Source organism: Lepidochelys kempii, chromosome 1 (genome assembly GCF_965140285.1).
Source record: "Lepidochelys kempii isolate rLepKem1 chromosome 1, rLepKem1.hap1, whole genome shotgun sequence".
Taxonomy (NCBI): Eukaryota; Metazoa; Chordata; order Testudines; family Cheloniidae; genus Lepidochelys; species Lepidochelys kempii.
The window spans coordinates 352,640,640-352,661,095 of record NC_136380.1 but is presented as its reverse complement, the minus strand read 5'-3'; the positions used below and the strand labels follow the sequence as shown (position 1 = coordinate 352,661,095).

Below are 20,456 nucleotides of genomic sequence, written 5' to 3'. Positions count from 1 at the left end.
AGCTAATTGTGTTCATCTGTGCGTCTGACAATTCTGTTCTTTACTTTAGTTTCAACCAATTCGCCTGCTATTGGAGTTAGGCTAACCGGCCTGTAATTGTCAGGATCGCCTCTGAAACCTTTTTTAAAAAATGGTGTACATCGGATTTAAATGATAGTTTACAAACCACAGTTAGTAGCTCTGCAATTTCACATTTGAGTTCCTTCAGAACCCTTGCGTGAATACCATCTGGTCCTGGAGACTTATTACTGTTTAGCGTGTTTAGTTTAGTACTGTTTAGTTTGTTCCAAAACCTCCTCTAATGACACCTCAGTCTGGGACAGTTCCTCAGATTTGTCACCTAAAAAGAATGGCTCAGGTGTGGGAATCTCCCTCCCATCCTCTGCAGTGAAGATGACACAAAGAATGCATTTAGCTTCTCTGCAATGGCCTGTGATCATCTAGTCTGACCCCTTCTGTAACACAGGCCAGAGAACTTCCCTGAGATAATTCCTATTTGAAGTAGAGCAGATCTGTTAGAAAAACATCCAATTGATTTAAAAAATTGCCCGTGGTGAAGAACCCACCCCGACTGTGGGGAAGCTGCCCCGGAGGTTAATAACCCTCATTTTAAAAATTGCACCTTATTTCTAGTCTGAATTTATCTGGCTTCAACTGCCAGTGCTGGATCTTGGTACACCTGGCTCTGCTAAACTGACCAGCCCTCTATTACCCAATAATCTGTGATCGATTCACCCCTTAACCTTCTCTGTTAGCTAAACAGATTGAGCTCCTTGAGTCTATTGCTACAAGACCTATTTTCCAATTCTTCAATCACTCTTGTGTCTCTTCTGGGACCCCTCTCCAGCTTATCAACAGCCTTCTCGAATTGTGGGCATGGAACTGGGCACAGGATCCCAGCAGTGGTCTCCCCAGTGCACAAGCTCCCTGGTGCTAGGAGAAGAAACCAGGAGGCCGCTGCACAGAAGGACTCCCTAATGGTATGTGATGTTATTGACATTAACCATGACCGTATAGATCATTGTTGCAATCGCTGTTATATGTTTGCAGCAAATATTGTACAAAGGTTATAAAAATATCGTGTAAGGTGTCTATAAAAAGGTTAGAATTTGCTGGTTATGATTATGCTGTCTGTATGTGTGTATCATTTTTGTAGTTGAAGTTATGAATCTTGGCTATGTACTTGTATCTCAATGTGTTTGATTCTAAGTGGCCACAGTGAAGCATTTGGTCAGCTTCTTGAGAAAGGAATTTGCAGATTAAGTGTCCAATCAAGAAACACTTAACTGACAATGGACCTTGGGAGACTCTAATCCACATGAGAAGTCTTCCTAGGAATGTTCAAGGTAGCACGTGAGCAATGGCTGCTTTCCTTGTAAAAACCGAAGTCATACATGGACATGTGACTTGCCCAGGTGACTCCAGACTCCATCTTGCTGCTGTGATTTTCCACAGTAAGAACAAAGGGGTGTCCTTCCACAGGGCAGGGGATATAAAAGGCCCTGGAAACCCCTCCATCTTGTCTTCAATCCTGCTTCTTGCTTCTGGAGGAACTTTGCTACAAACTGAAGGCTCTGAACAAAGGACTGAATGACCCATCACAGCTGGGGATGTTCTCCAGAGACTTGATTTGAGCCTGCCGTTTATTCCATCACTGCTGCAAGCCTGAACCAAGAACTTTGCCATAACTGTATGTCATTGATTCCATTTCACCAATTCTAGCTCTCATCTCTCTCTCTTTCTTTCTTTCTATGAAGAAACCTTTAGATTTTAGATTCTAAAGGATTGGCAACAGCATGTTTTGTGGGCAAGATCTGACTTGTATATTGACCTGGGTCTGGGGCTTGGTCCTTTGGGATTGGGAGAACCTGTTTTCTTTTACTGGGGTGTTGGTTTCCATAACCATTCGTCCCCATAACGAGTGGCCCTGGTGGGGATACTGGGAAACTGGAGTGTCTAAGGGAATTGCTTGTGTGACTTCTGGTTAGCCAGTAGGGTGAGACCAAAGTCCTCTCTGTTTGGCTGGTTTGGTGCCTTAATAATAAAGGACACCCAGCCTTGGGCTGGATCTGCCGTGCACTAAGCAATTTGTCCTGAACTGATACGCGCAGTTGTGTCCCGCCACTGGCCGCATGGCTACAGGCGAATAGCCCGCAGGGCAGTCTGTCAGACGTTGCTGGGGTGAGGGGTGGCAGACCTGGAGGAATGGGAGGTGCTGCAGGCTGGAATTGAGGGACATCAGCGGAGCCAGAGATGCCAAGGGCAGCAGGGACCATTGCGACCTGTATCCGGGACCTGCCCCACAATCCCTCCGACAGCAGATCTCTTTGCAAAACCAGCGACCTGGATTTTCAAATGTGCCGAGCTAGGGGGAGGGGGGAGCCCGGGATGGAAAGCAGCTGGGTGCTGCTGGTTGGGTTTGAGGGGCATCAGCCGAAGTGTGTGCGTGAGTGCCCATGCAGGCGCACACATGCTTGGGGAGCCCGGAGCGGGGCGCAGGGCACAGGTCTGGGGTAACAAGGCATTTGGCTTCCGGCATCTGAACTTTGCCCATTGGGATTTACCTGGGGGGGGCAGGAGCTCAGTTGTGCTCAGCCTGCACTGGCCTCCCATTTCTGGGTGGCAGCACATCACCCTGTTGGCACACGGGGCACCAGGGTCTCTGCCTGTCTCAGCCCCGCCTTCCCCCCTCACCTTCTCATAATGGTCCGAGTCATAGTTAAGTCCAATTCCACAGTCATCCGTGATTTCGGACAGGTCCTCATCGTCAAACTCCTCCAGGCTGATGTCCTGCGGGGGCCTGGGGCAAAGGGAGAGCAGCAGAGATCAGGGCTTCTGGGCCGCTCACACACAGCCATCCCATGCAGGGAGGCAGGCCTGGAAACTGGGGGCCCTCTGGGCTGGGGAAGGGCAGACAGGGGGCCTGTCAGGCCTCAAGAGGCAAATCCCAAACGCTTTGGGGTGGAAGGAGATGATGGAGAGGAGACGACATTGAGGCCACCCCACCCCAAACTGCAGAAACAAGCATGCTCGCACATGCTGTCCCTTACACGTGGAGGCCCCTTCTCCCCCCATCAGTTCACAGAACCACCACCCACCTCCTCCCACATGCCAGCTCTGCTGTGACCCCCATGGGAGCCAGGCAGGGCCGGGCCGGGTCGAGTCAGGGTCATGTCTCCCAGCCACAGCCCATTAAACCCAAAAGCGGGTGCCTCCAGCCTGCACCCGAACAAAGGTGTGAGCCCTCATCTTCCACTTGCTGCCCCCTGGCACTCCCACCGCTGGGTCTCCTCGTGGGCAGGGACTGGCTCCTTCTACACCTGCCCAGCGCCCAGCACAATGGGGCCTGAACTTGCCAGGGGCTCTGGGTGCTGCCAGCCCACACACAACAGCAGGACGGGTGAGAGGAAGGCCCCTGTCTGCAGTGTGGGACGCGCCCCTGGGTGGGGCAGAGGGAAAGGGTCAGAGACGCAGGCTGGCATCCCCAGTGGGCTTCCATTTGAAGTCTTAGAAGGGGTTAAAAATAACTTTCCCAGCCAGAGCCAAGGCAGACCCCCTCCCTTCAGGGCTGGTCCTCCGGCTGCTCTGGCGCTGGCGACAGGGAGTTTGCTTGGGGAGCTGACGGGGCACTAGAGGGCGGGGGGAAGTTCCAGGCTTCATGGGGCTCAGAGCTGCCACAGGCATTTTGCTCTGTCCTCACTAGAAAACACATTCCCCCACTCTCCAAACTTCCTGAGCTCTGGGCCCCAGCCAGGCAGCACGAGCCGGCCCCAGCCCGGTGGGAGCGAGTGCACCTGGCAGGGAGGGGGGGCTCTGCGGGAGTCAGACTAGCAGCTTCTTTCGCATCCCAGGAGTCGGGCCTTTTCCCTGGAGCCTCCGTCCCCGAGAGCAGCGGCTCTGACGGGGAGCTCCCCGCAAATAGCTGCCCCACCTCCCGGTGCGCGCCTTCAAATCCCTCCTTTGCCTACTAAACGCTCCGGAGCCCGGCCTACGATGCTGACCAGTCCCCTCTGCTTCCCTGACAGCCTGGCTGCGTCCAGCTCTTGGCTCCCGTCTGACACTTCGATTGCCAGCTCCCTGGGCAGGGGCAGCCTTTTGTTCTGTCTGTCCAGTGCCTGGCACAGGGGGGCTTGGGCCAGGGCTGGGGCTCCCCGGTGTACAAATAGTAAATAACAATCTCACAGGGAATCGCAGGCACTGAAGGGCAACAGACCAGCCTGGACTGAGCAGCCCTGATTCTGTCTAACTCCAAAGCGAAGGGAATATGCCTGCGGCTGGCTAATCGGTCTTTGTGTCTGTGTATGGGGGTGTGAAGTCCAGCACAGCATAACCCAGAGTCAGGTTGTTGCTTCTCACTGGAGAAGCCACCGTGTCCTACAAACTACACTTCACCCACCACTGCCATGCAGCCACCTCTGGGGAGCAACATGCACAGGGATTTAGGCCAGGAAGTGCAAAAAACTCTTCTATCTGACTGAGGCTGCAGGGGGGCTGTAGGGAGGCAGAATGGAGCCATCCAGTTTGGAACGTGGCACGAATATCTGTGACAAGCAAATTCCCATGTGTGAGTTGTCATGGAAACTCAACTTTAAACTCACACTGCTTGTGCCTGGGCACCGACTCAGGCCGGGCACAGAACCAGGAGCATGAGCCCAGCTCAGCAGCCAGCCCCGACACCGGATTCTCCCCGTGTGCCAAACACAACTGGCCAAGCGTGTGGAGTGGGGAATAAACGGGAGGCAGCTGTGACCTGCTCCTGGCCATGGCTCTCGGCAAGGCCCTGGTCTCTGACCTGCTCTTCTGTCCTGCCTCCACCAATGCACTGGCCACGAGCAAACCTGGGCTTGCTCCTCTCGCTGGCAGCTGCCTCCCTGCTGGCCAGCCACCCCCTCTCTGGACTCCAACCATGACCTGCCCGAGAAACTCCCTCCTGCCCTCTCCCCTGCAGTGCCACCCTGGGCCCTGACCCTGCTGCATGCCCCGTCCTGTCCCTTCGCGTGACGCTCACTGGCGGGATTTGCATGGTACGCACTCCCAGGGGGCGGGTGTCACGGAGTCCCCGGGCGATGCTCTGGAGCTGCTCCCCATGAAGCCAGGCAGGACTCTGGGGAAGTCTCCTCTCGGGGAGCAGCCTGTCTGCAGGACACACAGCTTCCACCTTCCTGGGCCTGACCTCGGAGCATTCAGCATCCTCTGCCGCTCCGTGCGCTTCCCACAGCGAGTTCGCCCAGGCGGGGCTCCTGGGGAAGCCAGAGGGTCCTGCCCCCCCAACTCTGCAGTCAGACGGGACTCTCAGCCAGCCAGTAAAACAGAAGGTTTATTAGACGACAGGAACATGGTCTAAAACAGAGCTTGTAGATACAGAGAACAGGACCCCGCAGCTCGGTCCATTTGGGGGGCAGTGAGCTAGACAACCACGTCTGCACTTGACTCCATGTCCCCAGCCAGCCCCAAACTGAAACTCCCTCCAGCCCCTCCTCCCCTGGGTTTTGTCCCTTTCCCGGGCCAGGAGGGCACCTGATTCCTTTGTTCTCCAACCCTTCAGCTCTCACCTTGCAGGGGGGAAGGGCCCAGGCCATCAGTGGCCAAGAAACAGGGTGTCGGCCATTGTCTGTGTCCAGACCCCTGCAACACCTGCCCTCTAGGGCTCTGCAACGATCATACCCCCTTATATCACCACCTAGATACTTAAGAACTGCGTAGGGGAAACTGAGGCACCCCCACACTATTCAGAGGAAACATTAAGAACAGTCCCACTTCATCACAGAGGGCCCTGACCCTGCTGCACGTCCTCCTCCTGTCACGTGGCTTTAGAGGCACTGAGTGGCTTTTGGGCCTGCAAAGTGATACATGGATATTCCCAAGCAGCGGGGAGGCCAGCTCTGTTATCTGCTGGGAACTATTCACTCAGCTACACAGAAAATAAAGTTCAAGGGGTCTCCCCCGACCTCTGTTCCCACCACTAAGGGGCTCAGCAAAGGGCTCTGGGCAACGGCTGAGTTTGCACTAAATGGGGTGTGATGAAGTGGGACTGTTCTTAATGTTTCCTCTGAATAGTGTAGGGGTGCCTCAGTTTCACCTATGCAGTTCTTAAGTCTCTAGGTGGTGGGATAAGAGGGTGTAATTGCTGGAGAGCAAAGGGCCAGGGTACATAAATGGCCGACACTCTGTCTCCTGGCACCTGATGGCCTGGCCCATCCCCCCTGCAAGCTGAGAGCTAAAGGGTTGGAGAACAAAGGAATCCGGTGACCTCCTGGCCCGGGAAAGGGACAAAGCCCAGAGGAGGAGGGGCTGGAGAGAGTTTCAGTTTGGAGCTGGCTGGGACATGGAGTGAAGGGCAGACGTGGTTGTCTGGCTCGCTGCCCTCCCAAAATGGACCCAGCGGAGGGGTCCTGTTCTCTGCACCTGCAACTTCTGTTTTAGACCAACGTTCCTGTCATCTAATAAACCTTCTGTTTTACTGGCTGGCTGAGAGTCATGTCTGACTGCGGAGTTGGGGGGCAGGACCCTCTGGCTTCCCCAGGACCCCGCCTGAGCGGACTCGCTGTGGAAAGCGCACAGAGGGGCAGAGGATGCTGAATGCTCCAAGGTCAGACCCAGGAAGGTGGAAGCTGTGTGAGCTGTGTGTCCTGAAGACAGGCTGCTCACAGAAAGGAGACTTCCCCAGAGTCCTGACTGATTTTGTAGGGAGCAGTTCCAGAGAATCACCCAGGGACACCGTGACATGGGGTGAGACACAAACTCAGCAGGGCTGGACCCTTCTCACTGCCCCTCACCAGCAGGCAAGGAAACTGCCTCTCTGGGGAATGAGAGGCCTGGGGTCACAGACCCTGCACTGCAGCAATGAGTCAGAGCCCTTCTCCCTGGTCTAGCTGGAGACAAACCACTGTCCTGACCCTCTGGGGCTGGGTTTGCCACCCCGACAAATCCATGCCCCCTGGTGAGTGTGGGAGAGAAGACAAGAGTGAGTTGCCCAGGAACGGGGTCCTGGTACTGCCAGACAGACGGACATAGGCCTGCACTCTGCAGTGTGGGAGAGAAGACAAGCACCTGGAACGGCGGGTCCTGGTGCTGCCGGACAGACGGACGTAGGGCTGCACTCGGCCTGGCCTCACCGGTTCCAATGGGAGGAGGTTCTGCGCTGCCAGGGCAGCTGCATGCGGAGAGGAGTCCCAGCCACTTGCAAACCCTGGGCCCATTCCCTCTGCTGCTGCGCTAGGCACTGCAGGGACACCGCGTTGCCAGCCCCACGCACAGAACATCGCCAGACGGGCCCAGGAATCAGGAGATTGTTTCAAAACAGCCCCCTGGGTGATTTTTCATTTGCCTTCTGCCCCTTGGGGGTCACGCAGGTCACATGTTCAGGCTTCTCGCCTCCGCCACGAGGGCTGGAAACGTACTGTTCTTTCTCATGGAAGCTGAGATTCTCAGGGGATCCCAGGACTCCAGGAGCTGGGGCTGCCAGAAAACACCCCAAACAGTGCTACGCTCCTGGCCAAATGGTGGACCTTGGCACCCCGGGCAGTGTGTGGTCACAGAGGGTGCATTGGTGTGCCCTGAAGCCCACAGAGCCATTATGCCTTATTCTCCGACAAGCCCAGGGGATGCCAACAGCCACGAAGGGCCAGGCCAGACCAGCTGAAGGCTCCCAAGAGAAGAGTCTAGTTAAACTGGAGCGAAGGAAACGGTTTCAGTAACTGAGGGCACGTCTACACTACAAGAAAAGCCCACAGCAGCAAGTCCCAGAGCTCCGGTCAGCTGACTGGGGCTTGCACTTGGGAGCTAAAACTAACAATGTAGCTGTTCCGGCTCTCTCAGACCCTCTCCCCTCGCCGGGTTCAGTGCCCGGGCGGGAACATCGACACTGCTGCCTTATCCCCAGAGCACCAGGCTGAGTCAGTTGCCCTGGGCTCTGACCCTCACAGCTGGCAGGTCTTTTCTGCAGTGCGGACGTCCCCAGAGACGTTTGAGAGCTCCCGAGAAGACTGCAGTGACCCCAGACCAGCCAGAAAGGAAGGGATTGAAGGAAAGGTTAAATTCAGAATAACCCCAGCACTGGCAAGGATGGCCACAAACCCGGGTCCCCTCCAACTAGCCACGGCCCAAGGAAAGGGAGGCAGTGGAGGAGCCCTGCCTGGAGAGCCCGGTCACAGAGAGCCCGGACCCCCAGCCGTTCCAGGCCACTCCCTGTGTGTCAGTCATTTCACAGAACGCTGATGCCCAGAGCCTGGAATTACAGCCAGACAGACGTGTGCGGGGAACCCGGTCCTCCAGGAGCGCAGCAGTGCAGAGACTTACAGACGTCACAAACCCTTGCTCCAAAGGGAACCCGAGCTGCTTGGCAGGTCTGGGCGAAGACGGGAGCTGGGGTCACTACAGGGCAAAGGCGCTGCACTGGAGTGACCTGAACTGCATTTCATAGAATCATAGAATATCAGGGTTGGAAGGGACCCCAGAAGGTCATCTAGTCCAACCCCCTGCTCAAAGCGGGACCAATTCCCAGTTAAATCATCCCAGCCAGGGATTTGTCAAGCCTGACCTCAAAAACCTCTAAGGAACGAGATTCAACCACCTCCCTAGGTAACGCATTCCAGTGTTTCACCACCCTCCTAGTGAAAAAGATTTTCCTAATATTCAGCCTAAATCTCCCCCACTGCAACTTGAGACCATTACTCCTCGTTCTGTCATCTGCTACCATTGAGAACAGTCTAGAGCCATCCTCTTTGGAACCCCCTTTCAGGTAGTTCAAAGCAGCTATCAAATCCCCCCTCATTCTTCTCTTCCGTAGACTAAACAATCCCAGTTCCCTCAGCCTCTCCTCATAAGTCATGTGTTCCAGTCCCCTAATCATTTTTGTTGCCCTTCGCTGGACTCTCTCCAATTTATCCACATCCTTCTTGAAGTGTGGGGCCCAAAACTGGACACAGTACTCCAGATGAGGCCTCACCAATGTCGAATAGAGGGGAACGATCACGTCCCTCGATCTGCTCGCTATGCCCCTACTTATACATCCCAAAATGCCATTGGCCTTCTTGGCAACAAGGGCACACTGCTGACTCATATCCAGCTTCTCGTCCACTGTCACCCCTAGGTCCTTTTCTGCAGAACTGCTGCCTAGCCATTCGGTCCCTAGTCTGTAGCTGTGCATTGGGTTCTTCCGTCCTAAGTGCAGGACCCTGCACTTATCCTTATTGAACCTCATCAGATTCCTTTTGGCCCAATCTTCCAATTGGTCTAGGTCCTTCTGTATCCTATCCCTCCCCTCCAGCGTATCTACCTCTCCTCCCAGTTTAGTGTCATCCGCAAATTTGCTGAGAGTGCAATCTACACCATCCTCCAGATCATTTATGAAGATATTGAACAAAACCGGCCCCAGGACCGACCCTTGGGGCACTCCACTTGACACCGGCTGCCAACTAGACATGGAGCCATTGATCACTACCCGTTGAGCCCGACAATCTAGCCAGCTTTCTATCCACCTTGTAGTGCATTCATCCAGCCCGTACTTCCTTAACTTGCTGACAAGAATACTGTGGGAGACCGTGTCAAAAGCTTTGCTAAAGTCAAGAAACAATACATCCACTGCTTTCCCTTCATCCACAGAACCAGTAATCTCATCATAAAAGGCGATTAGATTAGTCATTTCTGCACTTTCTAGGCCTTGGGGTCTATTTTAACTCTAACCTGACCAGAATTCCCTGCAATTCTGATCACTCTCAGGTACTCCTCTGCCCCTCACCAGTCCAGCACCGGAGCCCCCTGATTTCATCTTCGCCCCCCCGGGGGGAAGGGTCACTTTTGTAACTGCAAGAGTCTTGCAGGGGGGGGTTACTTTCCAGTTCCTGCTCTTGTCCCCGCCTCTCTCAGCTCAGTACGATGTTAAAGGTGTGACATGCCAGGCAAGCATCACCAAAGTGTTAAAAGGAAAAAACGAAAAGTGAGGCAGAGCTGGTCAAAAAAAGTAGAACAAAACGTTTTCCTGCCAGACAACAGGGTTTCATTGAAACCGTCTTCAAGAAAAGGTCACTTCCAGCAGGATTCTCTCTCAGGGAAGTTGGCCTGAAACGTTTTGAGTCAATGTTAGTCTCTACCTCAGCCAGGGCTGCTGCAGTGCCTCATGGGAGCTGTAGTTCCAAGGGCCTCAGGCTCCCATTCCCCGCGGCTGCTCTTGCGCCCTGGCCAGACTACATCTGCCTTGATGCACTGTGGTCACTCCCTGGGGCTGATCACAAGGCATTATTTGGAGTTTTAATCCAACCAAGGAACAGGCCTGAGAGGCCCTGCAGCAGCCCCAGCAGGCAGAGCTCACTGCCAACCCTAGCAAAACCTTTTCACCATTTCTGAATCAATGTGTTTGATTTTTCCTTCCTGTGACAAGTCTGGCTGTTTGCCATGATCCCCTTTTCCAAGGAGCTGCAGGCAGAGCCCTCATGCCCCTGCTGGGGTGTGTACGACTTGCCCAGGACCAAACTTCACAGGACTCTGGGGGTTGAAGCTTCTGTACCCACTTGCCTTCGCTGGCCGTTTCTGACAGCAGCTTGGCCAGCTCCCAAACTTCCCCAAGTCAGGCCTCCCCAATCACAGAAGTGGCACAAAACCAGGAGATTTTTAAAAAGAACAAACGTGGGATTGTTTTTCTGTGCCCTCTGGTTCTGTACCCCAGACCTGGATTCTCATTCCCCTTCTAAGCGTCGGGTGCTGGCCTGCTGGGGACCTCATGAGGTCAGCAAGAGCCAGGGGTCTGACGTGGGGGGCGATAAAGTTCCCAGGGATCTACCACGATCCCCAGCAGCTCTTGTGAGCTTTGGAAGGCAGCCAGGAGGCAGCTCTGCAGCAGGACGGGAGGCGAAGTCCAAGGGCAGGAGCTCTCTCAGCTCGGAGGGAAGGGCCGTTCACAGCTCTTCAGCGAACCCCCGCTGGAGACCCCCTACCCTTAGCACTCCCCAGCAGTCACTAATGAGCAATGTCCCAAAGAAGCCTGCCCTGCCCCAGGAGGGGGCTCTGCACTTGGCCTCGCTGGTGGTTTCCAGGGGGAGTGGCACGCCAGACGGGCGTGGGAAGCAGTTGAGGCTGTGATCACCACCTAGAGTTTGTCCAAGTCCTGGCTTCCAGAAACAGCTTCTCTGAGTCTCCTGAAATGTGGGCTAGTCAGCGCCCGCCGGCCACAGCCACACGTGCAAAGCCCTGGGAGAGAAGGACCCTGGAGGGGTGTTCTGGAGTGGGACACACCTGGGGCTCCTGGCGGAAAGCAGCTCTCAGGCTGTGCGTGCCGGCCGCTGCCTCTCCACGATAAACCACCAGTGAAGTTTCTAGGTCAAGCCGCTGGTTTGCTACTGCCTGACGCGAGAGCCCCCGAGTGCTCCCGGTGTGAGGGAAGCTTCCTCCGTCTGGCTCTCCCAGCCCCTCAACGGCTCCACCAGGCACCAGCCCCAGCCCCGTCTTGCCAGGCACCAGCCCGCAGCGGGAAGGACCATTCCAGAGCACGCTCCTCTGGGCTTGGGGCTACCGCCGAACTTACTGGGGGCGGGGAGGGCTGGCCACTGCCTGCATCTGGGGATGCTGCCTGTTGCCGCCTGCCTGCCCCTAGGAGTTACCAGAGCAAGGCCTGGCTGCTCCCAGCTCCCCCAGGCCGCCATAGCCCAGAAACCCCTGTCTGAGAAAACTCGGATCCGTCCCCTTTGGGCCCCGGCTAGGAGAGGGGCGGTGCTCTGGACGAGGGGGCTGTGCTGCTGGCCTGGCTGCTGCCAGATGCTCCGTTTCCTTGGCACATGGCCTCTGAGATTGTCCAGATCTCTCTTCAGCCCACCCCTGCCTGCCTTCCTCCTGGCAGGATTTGGAGGAAGGAGGGGCTGCCGGGGGGGGGAAGGGGCTGTTGCATGGGAGGGTCAGAAGATCATGTTGCCAGCAGCCCCCGCCCCATACAGGAGGCAGCAGAGTGCACCCCATGGGGCCTTCTGCAAGGGAGGGGGTCTCCTCGAAATAGAAGCTGAGCATCATCGTGCCCCCCTGGCCGAGGCAGGGTGCTGCTTGCGGGAGGCTGCTGGCCCCATGGGAGTGGGATGGAGCTGACTCCTCTTGTTTCATAGGACATGGGGGAAGGGTTGTTTCCTGGAGTCTCTTCAGCCCCAGAAACAGCACCCCAGGGTCACACCCCAGGGCGATGGGGGGGCGTCTCAGGCCTAGGGGCTGCGGAAGGGCGGCTTTGCCTGGGGGCTCTGCTGGGCCAGGCTGTGAGGCCATGTGCAGGCTCTGAGGGGAGCCCCTGGGGCCTGTCCCCTCCAGGGTGTTGTGCAAACACACCAGTGAGGGGGAGGGAAGCAGATACCTGCCCCTGGCATGGTGAGATTTCACTGGGTGCTGGGCGTGTGAGGCGGAGGGTGGTAAGTTCCCTGAGCACTAACCACTCGCTCGTGGGTGGGAAGGGCAGGCCGAGGGTGGCGCAGCCGGGCCTGTCTCTAAAGGCAGAATGTTAGGAGCGAGCTCAGCTGGAGCATGGAGGGGACAGGCTCCTGCAGGGGAGGTGGGCAGGGCTGCTTCTGGGACCTGATCTCTCTCCCTCCTCGGAGCACTGAGTCCAACTGCGGTGCCTTGGGGCAGGGATCAGCCTCCATTTGCCTGGAGAACACTGAGCGCAGCCAGGAGGCTGCAGAACAATAATCAAACCACGGTAAATCTAACCCTCCCCTGCTCCGTGGGTGGATTCCCCAACCAGCAGGGACGGAGGGAGAGAGGAGCATGGGGGCCAGGTCCCCATGTTAGTTTCCCCTCATGCTAAGCACTGCTCCTCCCATCTGCAACGGGCAGTCAGCCCTTGGGGCGCCTTCTTGGAGACAGGACTCTGCTCGGCTGTTAGGGCCCGTCTGCACTGGCCTTAGACACCCGCGGCTGGCCCAGGTGCCATGGTGGGAGGGAAACGCGCAAGTGGGGAACTCACGGACGAACCCAAGACGATCTGGGACAGGTTCAGAACTGGAGGAGGAAAGAACCAGCTGGGGAAATGCAGGCAAGGCCCCTCAGAGGAAGCCGCCCCGAACCCCGTGGAGGGAGACAGTGGGGGGTGGAGAGGAGCTGGTGCCCCTCCCACCACAGGGGCTGTCTTAGCCCCTACCCAGGCCCATGACTCTATTCCCCAGCTGTCCTACCATGCAGGGACCCTGGGGCTGGGGGAATCAGGAGATGAACAGCACTTCCCTCACTTCCTTCTCCCACTCCCATCATGGTACCGGCCTTTTGCTGCCCCCAGGCACGGATGGCATCAGGCACCCCCCCATCCCAATGCCTCTGCATGACTCGCTGCTTCCACCAGGCCCACAGACACAACGAGAAAGATACCGGTGGGTGCACGCCCGCCCCCCGTGTCTGTCTGACCAGTGCATGCCTCAGGGCAGGCGCTGGGCTGCCGTGGGCCCCCCACCCAGGGCTCAGCAAAGCCTGGGGGCTGGTCTAACAGCAACTGCCAGTCACGGCTCTCCACGTGCCAAGGCCACAGCTCAGAGGCCGGTCACAGCGCAGGAGGAGCCGCTAAGCCCAGCTATCGCCTGCACAGGACAGCCCCTGCCTGGCTGAAACATGGCTGTGACCCGAGAGCGGAGGACAGGCTGCCCTTTCTGCAAGGGGGGAGGGAATGTTTCTCCCCTGGTGCAGTAACCGTCGTTCTTCGAGACGCCTGGCCCTGCGGGTCTGCCACTCCAGGTGCACGCGCCTCTCGGGCCCGCGGTCGGAGATTTTGAGCTAGCAGCGCCCATTCGGCCCCCGCACGTGCCCAGTGCCTCCTCGTGGCAGACACCAAGGCTGTGTAAGGGTGCATGGGCAAACCTCCCTCAGTTCCTTAGGGAACAACGGAAGCAGAGAGGAAGGAGGGTGGGTCGTGGTGCACCCACAGGGGCACACACCTCGAAGAACTCGTTACTGCATGGGGTGAGCAATGCTTCCTTCTTCTAGTAGGCTCCTGCTGGCCCTGTGAGAGGAAGGGAGCAGCTGCTGTTTAGAGGACACTTGGTGGCCGTGGAGGACAGTTGGGCGGCCCTCTTCCTCAGAGATCTGTCTCTCTTTCTGGGCAGTTTCCTGCCCATAGGTGCGTAAAGGCCCCAGGGATGTAGGGCAGCCCTGGAGTCCTTCAGCGTGTGCAGGGAGACATTTGCGGTCTCCGAGAAAGCGTATGACCTTCAAAGGCGTGGCACTCCACAGTGCTCTGAACACCTCTCCGACCCCGGAAGTTGGAACCACGGTGCCCTGCACACAACTACCGCTGGCGAGATGGATCTGGCAGCAGCGTCCGCGGCACCTGGGTGCTCCTGGAGAGCCATTCTGGCCAATAGTTTGCCCGCCACAACTACGGACTGGAGTTGCTCCTGGCAGTCTTGTGGCTGCTGTTCAATAAAGGCTGTGAGCTTGTTGCCATGAGTAAAGTTGTATTTGGCCATGGACCATCTGACAGCCCAGGATCCAGAACTGCAGGGCTTTCATCCAAAGAGATTTAGTCACTTTGGTTCTGGTCATGGGGGGAGTTCTCAAAAAGGGCTGCTTGCTCCACTCATTTGCTGCACCCACCACTAAGGGGTTGGGGGGAGGGGTTGGAAAATAAAAAGTGGAATCCTTAAGGGGCATGGAGCGCTTCATATCTGCGAATAGTGGCCGGTGTCTGCCCTGCCATCTGAGCCGGATTCTCCCTGCACGAAGGTGGATTTCCAAAGGGGTCCCCAGGGGAACCCCTCACAGAAACTGAGGCGATCGACGGGGAGTCCTGTTCCTCCACATCCTCCCATGGGGGCTGGGGGGCAGCCAGTGAGGACAGAGGAGCGTCCTGGGCCATGAAATGGCCACTCAGAGTCGGAGATCTCGCAGGTCACAACGACGGGGACGCTGGTTCATCCAACAGCACGAGATCCCTGGGAGTGCCAGAATTCCTGGGTGGTACCGGAGAGGACCCTGTGCCGACGCCAGAGCCGAAGACACTGGTGACAATGGGCATGCTGCAGGAGTTGCAGGGGTCAGGCACCCGTGCTCGCACAGTGCCCCCGGCTGAGCTGCGTGGGTGGGTGCCGAAGGCTGGGTCAAGGCACTCGATGGGACCAGCGGCTGAACGAGTGCTTCAGGGCCCGTGGCAGGGCCGAGCTTGAGGGGACCTGGTGCTTTCTCTCTCCACTGGAGCCATGCGCCCCATCCTTGGAGCGCCAGGCTTGGCGGGCCTGCTGGGGCCGGAAGGAGAGCCCTCGGGCTCAGCCGTACCCTCGGTGACGGCTCTTTTGGAGTTGGCTCCTTAGAGTTAAAAGTTTGTGCTCCACTTTTTGGCTTTCCTTTCGGAGGAGAAGCACGCCCCAAGGTTGATGGGGTGCTGGGTCTGGCTGAGGACAGATGTATTGGGGGGAGGGGGAGGAGATTTACCCAGAGGGCGGCTGCAGGGAACATCCCATGGCCAACAGTCTGAGCTTCATCCCCCTGTCCTTCCTAGCCCTGGCCTAAAGAGCCAAGGAGAAGTTGCACTTCTGGGAGATGGGGGACTCCACTCGGCACTGGACTGTCGCTTGCCAATGCAGCACCCCAGCAAGAGATGCAGTGTTAGAAGCCTGGAGAACCGGGCAACCCTACCAGGAGGGGACAGGTCTTCCTGGGGAAAGGAGAAGGAAGAAGCCGTACTCTCACCTTAGCTCACTATTACTAATCACTAAACAGTCAACTACTACCACAAACTAACTGAAGAAGGAGAAAAGGCCGAGTACACTCTAGGAGGACATGCTGCTGCTCCGTCTCAGGCTGAGGCGGTAGAGAAGGAACCTGCTCTGAGCAGGGGGTGGGACTAGATGACCTCCTGAGGTCCCTTCCAACCCTGATCTTCTATGATTCTATGAGGGTGGTTTGCCCGCACACACCTACACAGCCGGGGTGTCTGCCACAAGGAGGCACTGGGCGCAGGCATGGGCCGAACAGACACTGCTAGCTAGAAATCTCCCAGCGAGGGCTGGAGATGTGCATGAGCCCCTGAAGCGGAGCACCCATAGGGGCAAACCCTGCTGAAGGCTCCAGGTCTGGTCTACAGCTACTGGTACGTCAAGAGACCTGCCTGCTTCCCACCTGGAGGCAGCTGAGACCTTAACCTAGGTTGGTAACCAAGGAAAAGCCCTGGCCATGTGGCAGTCAGACGGCACTTTGATCGCATACGTCCCGCATGGAGCTGCTCAGACCCTGACAGCTCTGCCCCGCTCAGACTTCGAGAGGGCCTTGCTCTGAAGGCTGAGCCCAGCCCCAGCAGAGTAACACAAAGCAGGCCCAACAATCCCGGGCTCCGTCTCATTTCACAGAGAGGGGAAGAGACTCCCGCAAGGTCACAAGGAAATGGCAGAGCTGGACGCGAACCAGGCTATCAGCTGCACCGCACAGGTAGACGCCAAGCACCCAGGTTGTAGGGAGGAGCAACAGCAGCGCCAGCCCAGAGAGGGAAATCTGGGCAGCCCCGTGAACCGGCCAGCGCATTATAGGTGCCCTGTGAAGGGTTTGTAAACCTCAGTCTTGTGCCCTTCCCGATGGAGAAGGGGGCCTGGGAGGGGTTATGTTAACCAGCGTTTAGCTCCTGCTTGTCTGTTCCCTCCACAGTGCTGGTACGCAGGGCTGGGCCCTGCCTAGGGCTCTCGGGGATGGCTATTGTGGGCGCTCAGCACCTTCAGCGAAGAAGCCAGGATGCTAACTGTGTGCCAAGACTTCCTTTCTCCCCCATGTTAACCAACCACCGGAGTTCAACAAACCCCAACCCCAGAGCACAACTCCCCTCTCCTCCCAGCGCCCCGGTTCCTGCCCCTTGGCTTGCAGGTGGCCCTGTCCCATTGGCTCTCCAGTCAGCCTGCCCAGTGGGACTTGGATTTCTACAGCAGAAAAACTAGCATCTCTCTGCTGTCCATGAGTGCCAGGCCGAGGCAAAGCCCAGCCCTTGTTTGCTCCGCCACTTGTGGAGACTGGGTGACGCGGACCATGGTTCTGATGCACTCGGGCAATCCCCATGTTTGCACCTGCTCATCTTTACACATGGCCTAGGAGGGACCCCACCAGCAACCAGCCATGAAAATCCCCCTGCAACCGAGTGCCACATGGTACAGCCACAGAGCCACACTCGAGGGCAGCCTTTTCGCTCCTGTCCTCACGGGGCCTCCTGTCTGGGGATCTCTGACTTCTATCCGGCGGGCACAGGGCCACCCTGCCACTTGCCAGCGAGCTCTGGAAGGTCAGGGACAATCCTGGGAACCTCCCTGCTCGAGGGACTGCAGTGGTCCTGACCCTGATCTCTCCTGCCCACATGCCCCCCCAACCCCCGCTTCCCGTTTCACCCTGGAATGGGAGGGAGAAGACACAGGCCCAGCAGCTCCCCCATTGGAGGCTTGGAAGCTCCCCAGCCAGCCAGTGCCAGGATCGGTTCCCGGCCGGGGTAACGCGCCCACCTCCATGGGAGCAGAGCGCGGCTCCAGCCCGAGGAGTCTGGGGCAGTGTTGATCTCGGCAACGGGAGCTGAGGGCCTGTGGGGATGGGCCCCTGGGAAACGCCAGGAGTAACAACAAGCAAAGTGGAGCCAGAACAGAGGAGAGCAAGGGATCGACTTCCCAGGAAAGATTAAACCAGCTAAATCTGTCGAGTTGGGCTCAACGGGGGCGGGGGAGGGGACGTGCTCAAAGCCTGCAAATCTCTGGAGGGCGTAAATCCCAAGGACACAGAGCGTGACACCAGGGGTGTAACTAGGGCAAGGACAGGCTGAACAGCCAGATGACATCCTGGCAGAGTATCCGATGGGACTAGGGAATCGTCCCCGGGGAAGGGCCAGGGCCCCTCGTTGCTCCCTGACAGGGGGAGGATCTGGGCGGGAATCGTCTCCAGGGGACGGGATGGGGGTCACAACACTGGGGCATTCAGAGCCCTTGGGAATGGGCACTTGGGGTGGGTCCCAGCCCTGGTCCACAGGATGGACTAGGTGGGATGCAACTGGGCTTTTGGTCTCTAGTTTCTGAGCTTCCATGAGAGGAGGGGTGGGATCAGCCCTACAGCAGCCAAGGGCAGGGGCTCTCCGTCTCTGCCCTCTGTCACACCACGTGGCTAAGATGTTGGCCTGCAGCTGGCTCTCAGAAGTGGGGTCTGTGCCTTGGATGCTGCCCTGCCCCTTGTTTAGGATTCACTCCCCAAACACACCATTTTCTGATAACAGCAGCTGAGGACCGACTCCTCCCCCCGCAGCCCGTACCCCGGGGAACCAGCTGCTAGGAGAGGTCTCAGTCCTGGTGAACAGGGTGGGTCCTGGGGGCCAAAAGGAAATGGGACAGAGAGTGAGGCCCATAGGCTCTGAAGCCTCCACCCCACAAGCTCACTACCTTTGGGGGCAGCTCCCCCCCACACACACCAGCTCGTGGCCCCTGTGGGGCTGGACCCAGCTCCTGCCATGGGGCAGGGGAACCAACCATCAAACCCATGAGATGAAGGCCCTAGGCTACTGGGCTGTGTGCTGAGAGCTGGGGCCTGGGCCGGCTTTGGGACAGGTCCCGGCAGCCTGATGGCTCGTGCTGTGGGAGGCGGGGGCCCACTAGCTGGGCATAGGGAAGCTCTGCCTGGCCTCTCCTCAGGGTTTCCCTGGGAAGCCTGAACCCCCAGACACTTCCCCCAATTTGTCCCCAGGCCAAGGGGAGCTGGCTGGGCAGACTTGGGGGGAGCCCCCTGCCCATGGGCAGGGCTGTCCCAAGCCCTCCACCCGATCCCCCTTGGGGCAGGCCTGGGCCACCAGCCCTGTGGCCCTGCCCTGGAGCTGGGTCAGAGCTGGCCATGCCGGAGCATTGCAGCAGCTGCGGGGGCAGAGACCCAGGCCGGCCCGGGGGGGGCGGGGGAGGAGACCCGACCCAGCCTGGCCATGGGGGGAGACCCGACCCAGCGGGGGGGGCAGGCAGAGACCCAGCCTGGCCCTGGCGGGAGACCCGACCCAGCCTGGCCCTGGCGGGAGACCCGACCCAGCCTGGCCCTGGCGGGAGACCCGACCCAGCCTGGCCCTGGCGGGAGACCCGACCCAGCCTGGCCCTGGCGGGAGACCCGACCCAGCCTGGCCCTGGCGGGAGACCCGACCCAGCCCAGCTGGGGGGGGGGGGGGGGCGGCAGGCAGAGACGCAGCCTGGCCCTGTGCGGGGGGAGGGGGAGAAAGGGAAGAGACCCGACCCAGCCTGGCCCTGGGGGGAGACCCAGCCCAGCGGGGGGGGCAGGCAGAGACCCAGCCTGGCCCTGGGGGGGGAGGCGGGGAAGACCCAGCCCAGCGTGGGGGGGGGGGCAGACAGAGACCCAGCCCGGCCCGGGGGGAGGGGAGGGGGGAGGAGACCCGACCCAGCCTGGCCCTGGGGGGAGACCCGACCCAGCCCAGCGGGGGGGGCAGGCAGAGACCCAGCCTGGCCCTGGGGGGAGACCCAGCCCAGCCTGGCCCTGGGGGGAGACCCAGCCCAGCGGGGGGGGCAGGCAGAGACCCAGCCTGGCCCTGGGGGGAGACCCAGCCCAGCCTGGCCCTGGGGGGAGACCCAGCCCAGCGGGGGGGGGGGCAGGCAGAGACCCAGCCTGGCCCTGGGGGGAGACCCGACCCAGCCTGGCCCTGGGGGGAGACCCAGCCCAGCGGGGGGGGCAGGCAGAGACCCAGCCTGGCCCTGGGGGGGGAGGCGGGGAAGACCCAGCCCAGCGTGGCGGGGGGGCAGACAGAGACCCAGCCCGGCCCGGCGGGGCAGGCAGAGACGCAGCCCGGGGGGCAGAGACCCAGGGCCCCCCCGTGCCGGCCCGGCTGGGGGCTCCGGGCTGTGTCCGGCCGGGCAGGGCGCGGGCCCAGGGGATGCGGGGGCGGCGGGGCCCGGCGAGCTCCGGGCTGCGGAGGGGGCGCGGGCGGGGGTCCCGGCCTGCCGGGCCGGGGGTCCGGGCCCCTCTTACCTGCAGCCCGGCGGGGAGAGCGCGTGGAAGGTGGCGAGGGAGAACATCTCCGCCCGGTCCGCCATCTTCTCCAGCCCCGAGCCCGACTGCGGAGCGAGCCTGGCGCAGGCGGGGAGCGAGCCGGGCAGGGCTGGGCCACACGCGGGGCGGGGAGCGGCGGGGCGGGGCGGGAATCGGGGCTGGATGGGGGGCGGAGAGCTGGATGGGGGGTGTATGGGGGCAGGGGGCTGTACAGAGGGACGAGAGCGGGGGATGAGGGGGGGCGGAGAGCTGTGTCGGGGGCTGTATGGGGGGCAGAGCGCACCGGGAGGCTCTATGGGGGGGGGTCAGAGCTGGAGGGGGCAGGGCCGGGGAGCTGGGAGGGCGGGGGATCAGAGCTGGGGGGCAGAGCTGTATGGGGGCAGGTCCGGGCCGGGGGTTGTATGGGGGGTCAGAGCTGTAGGGGGCAGGGCCGGGGAGCTGGGAGGGCGGGGGATCAGAGCTGGGGGGGGTGGGCAGAGCTGTACGGGGGACAGGTCCGGGCGGGGGGCTGTATG

At 59.3% G+C, this 20,456-nt stretch overlaps 1 protein-coding gene across 3 annotated transcripts in view; it reads right to left on the bottom strand.

Moving 5' to 3' along the window:
- Positions 1-20,084, bottom strand: part of MAPK8IP2 (mitogen-activated protein kinase 8 interacting protein 2) — a 62,562-nt gene extending 42,478 nt beyond the window's left edge. For 2 of the 3 annotated variants that reach the window (XM_073329050.2, XM_073329051.2), the window contains exons 1-2: positions 19,921-20,080; positions 2,695-2,800 (exon numbers count right to left, since the gene is read on the bottom strand). In XM_073329050.2, the coding sequence (XP_073185151.2) occupies positions 2,695-2,800; positions 19,921-19,985 (171 nt within the window). In that variant the 5' untranslated portion in view covers positions 19,986-20,080. Of the gene's footprint in view, positions 1-2,694; positions 2,801-19,920 lie in introns of all 3 variants that reach the window. The other variant, XM_073329052.2, reaches the window with a different exon arrangement.
- Between the last annotated feature and the right edge of the window lie 372 nt (positions 20,085-20,456).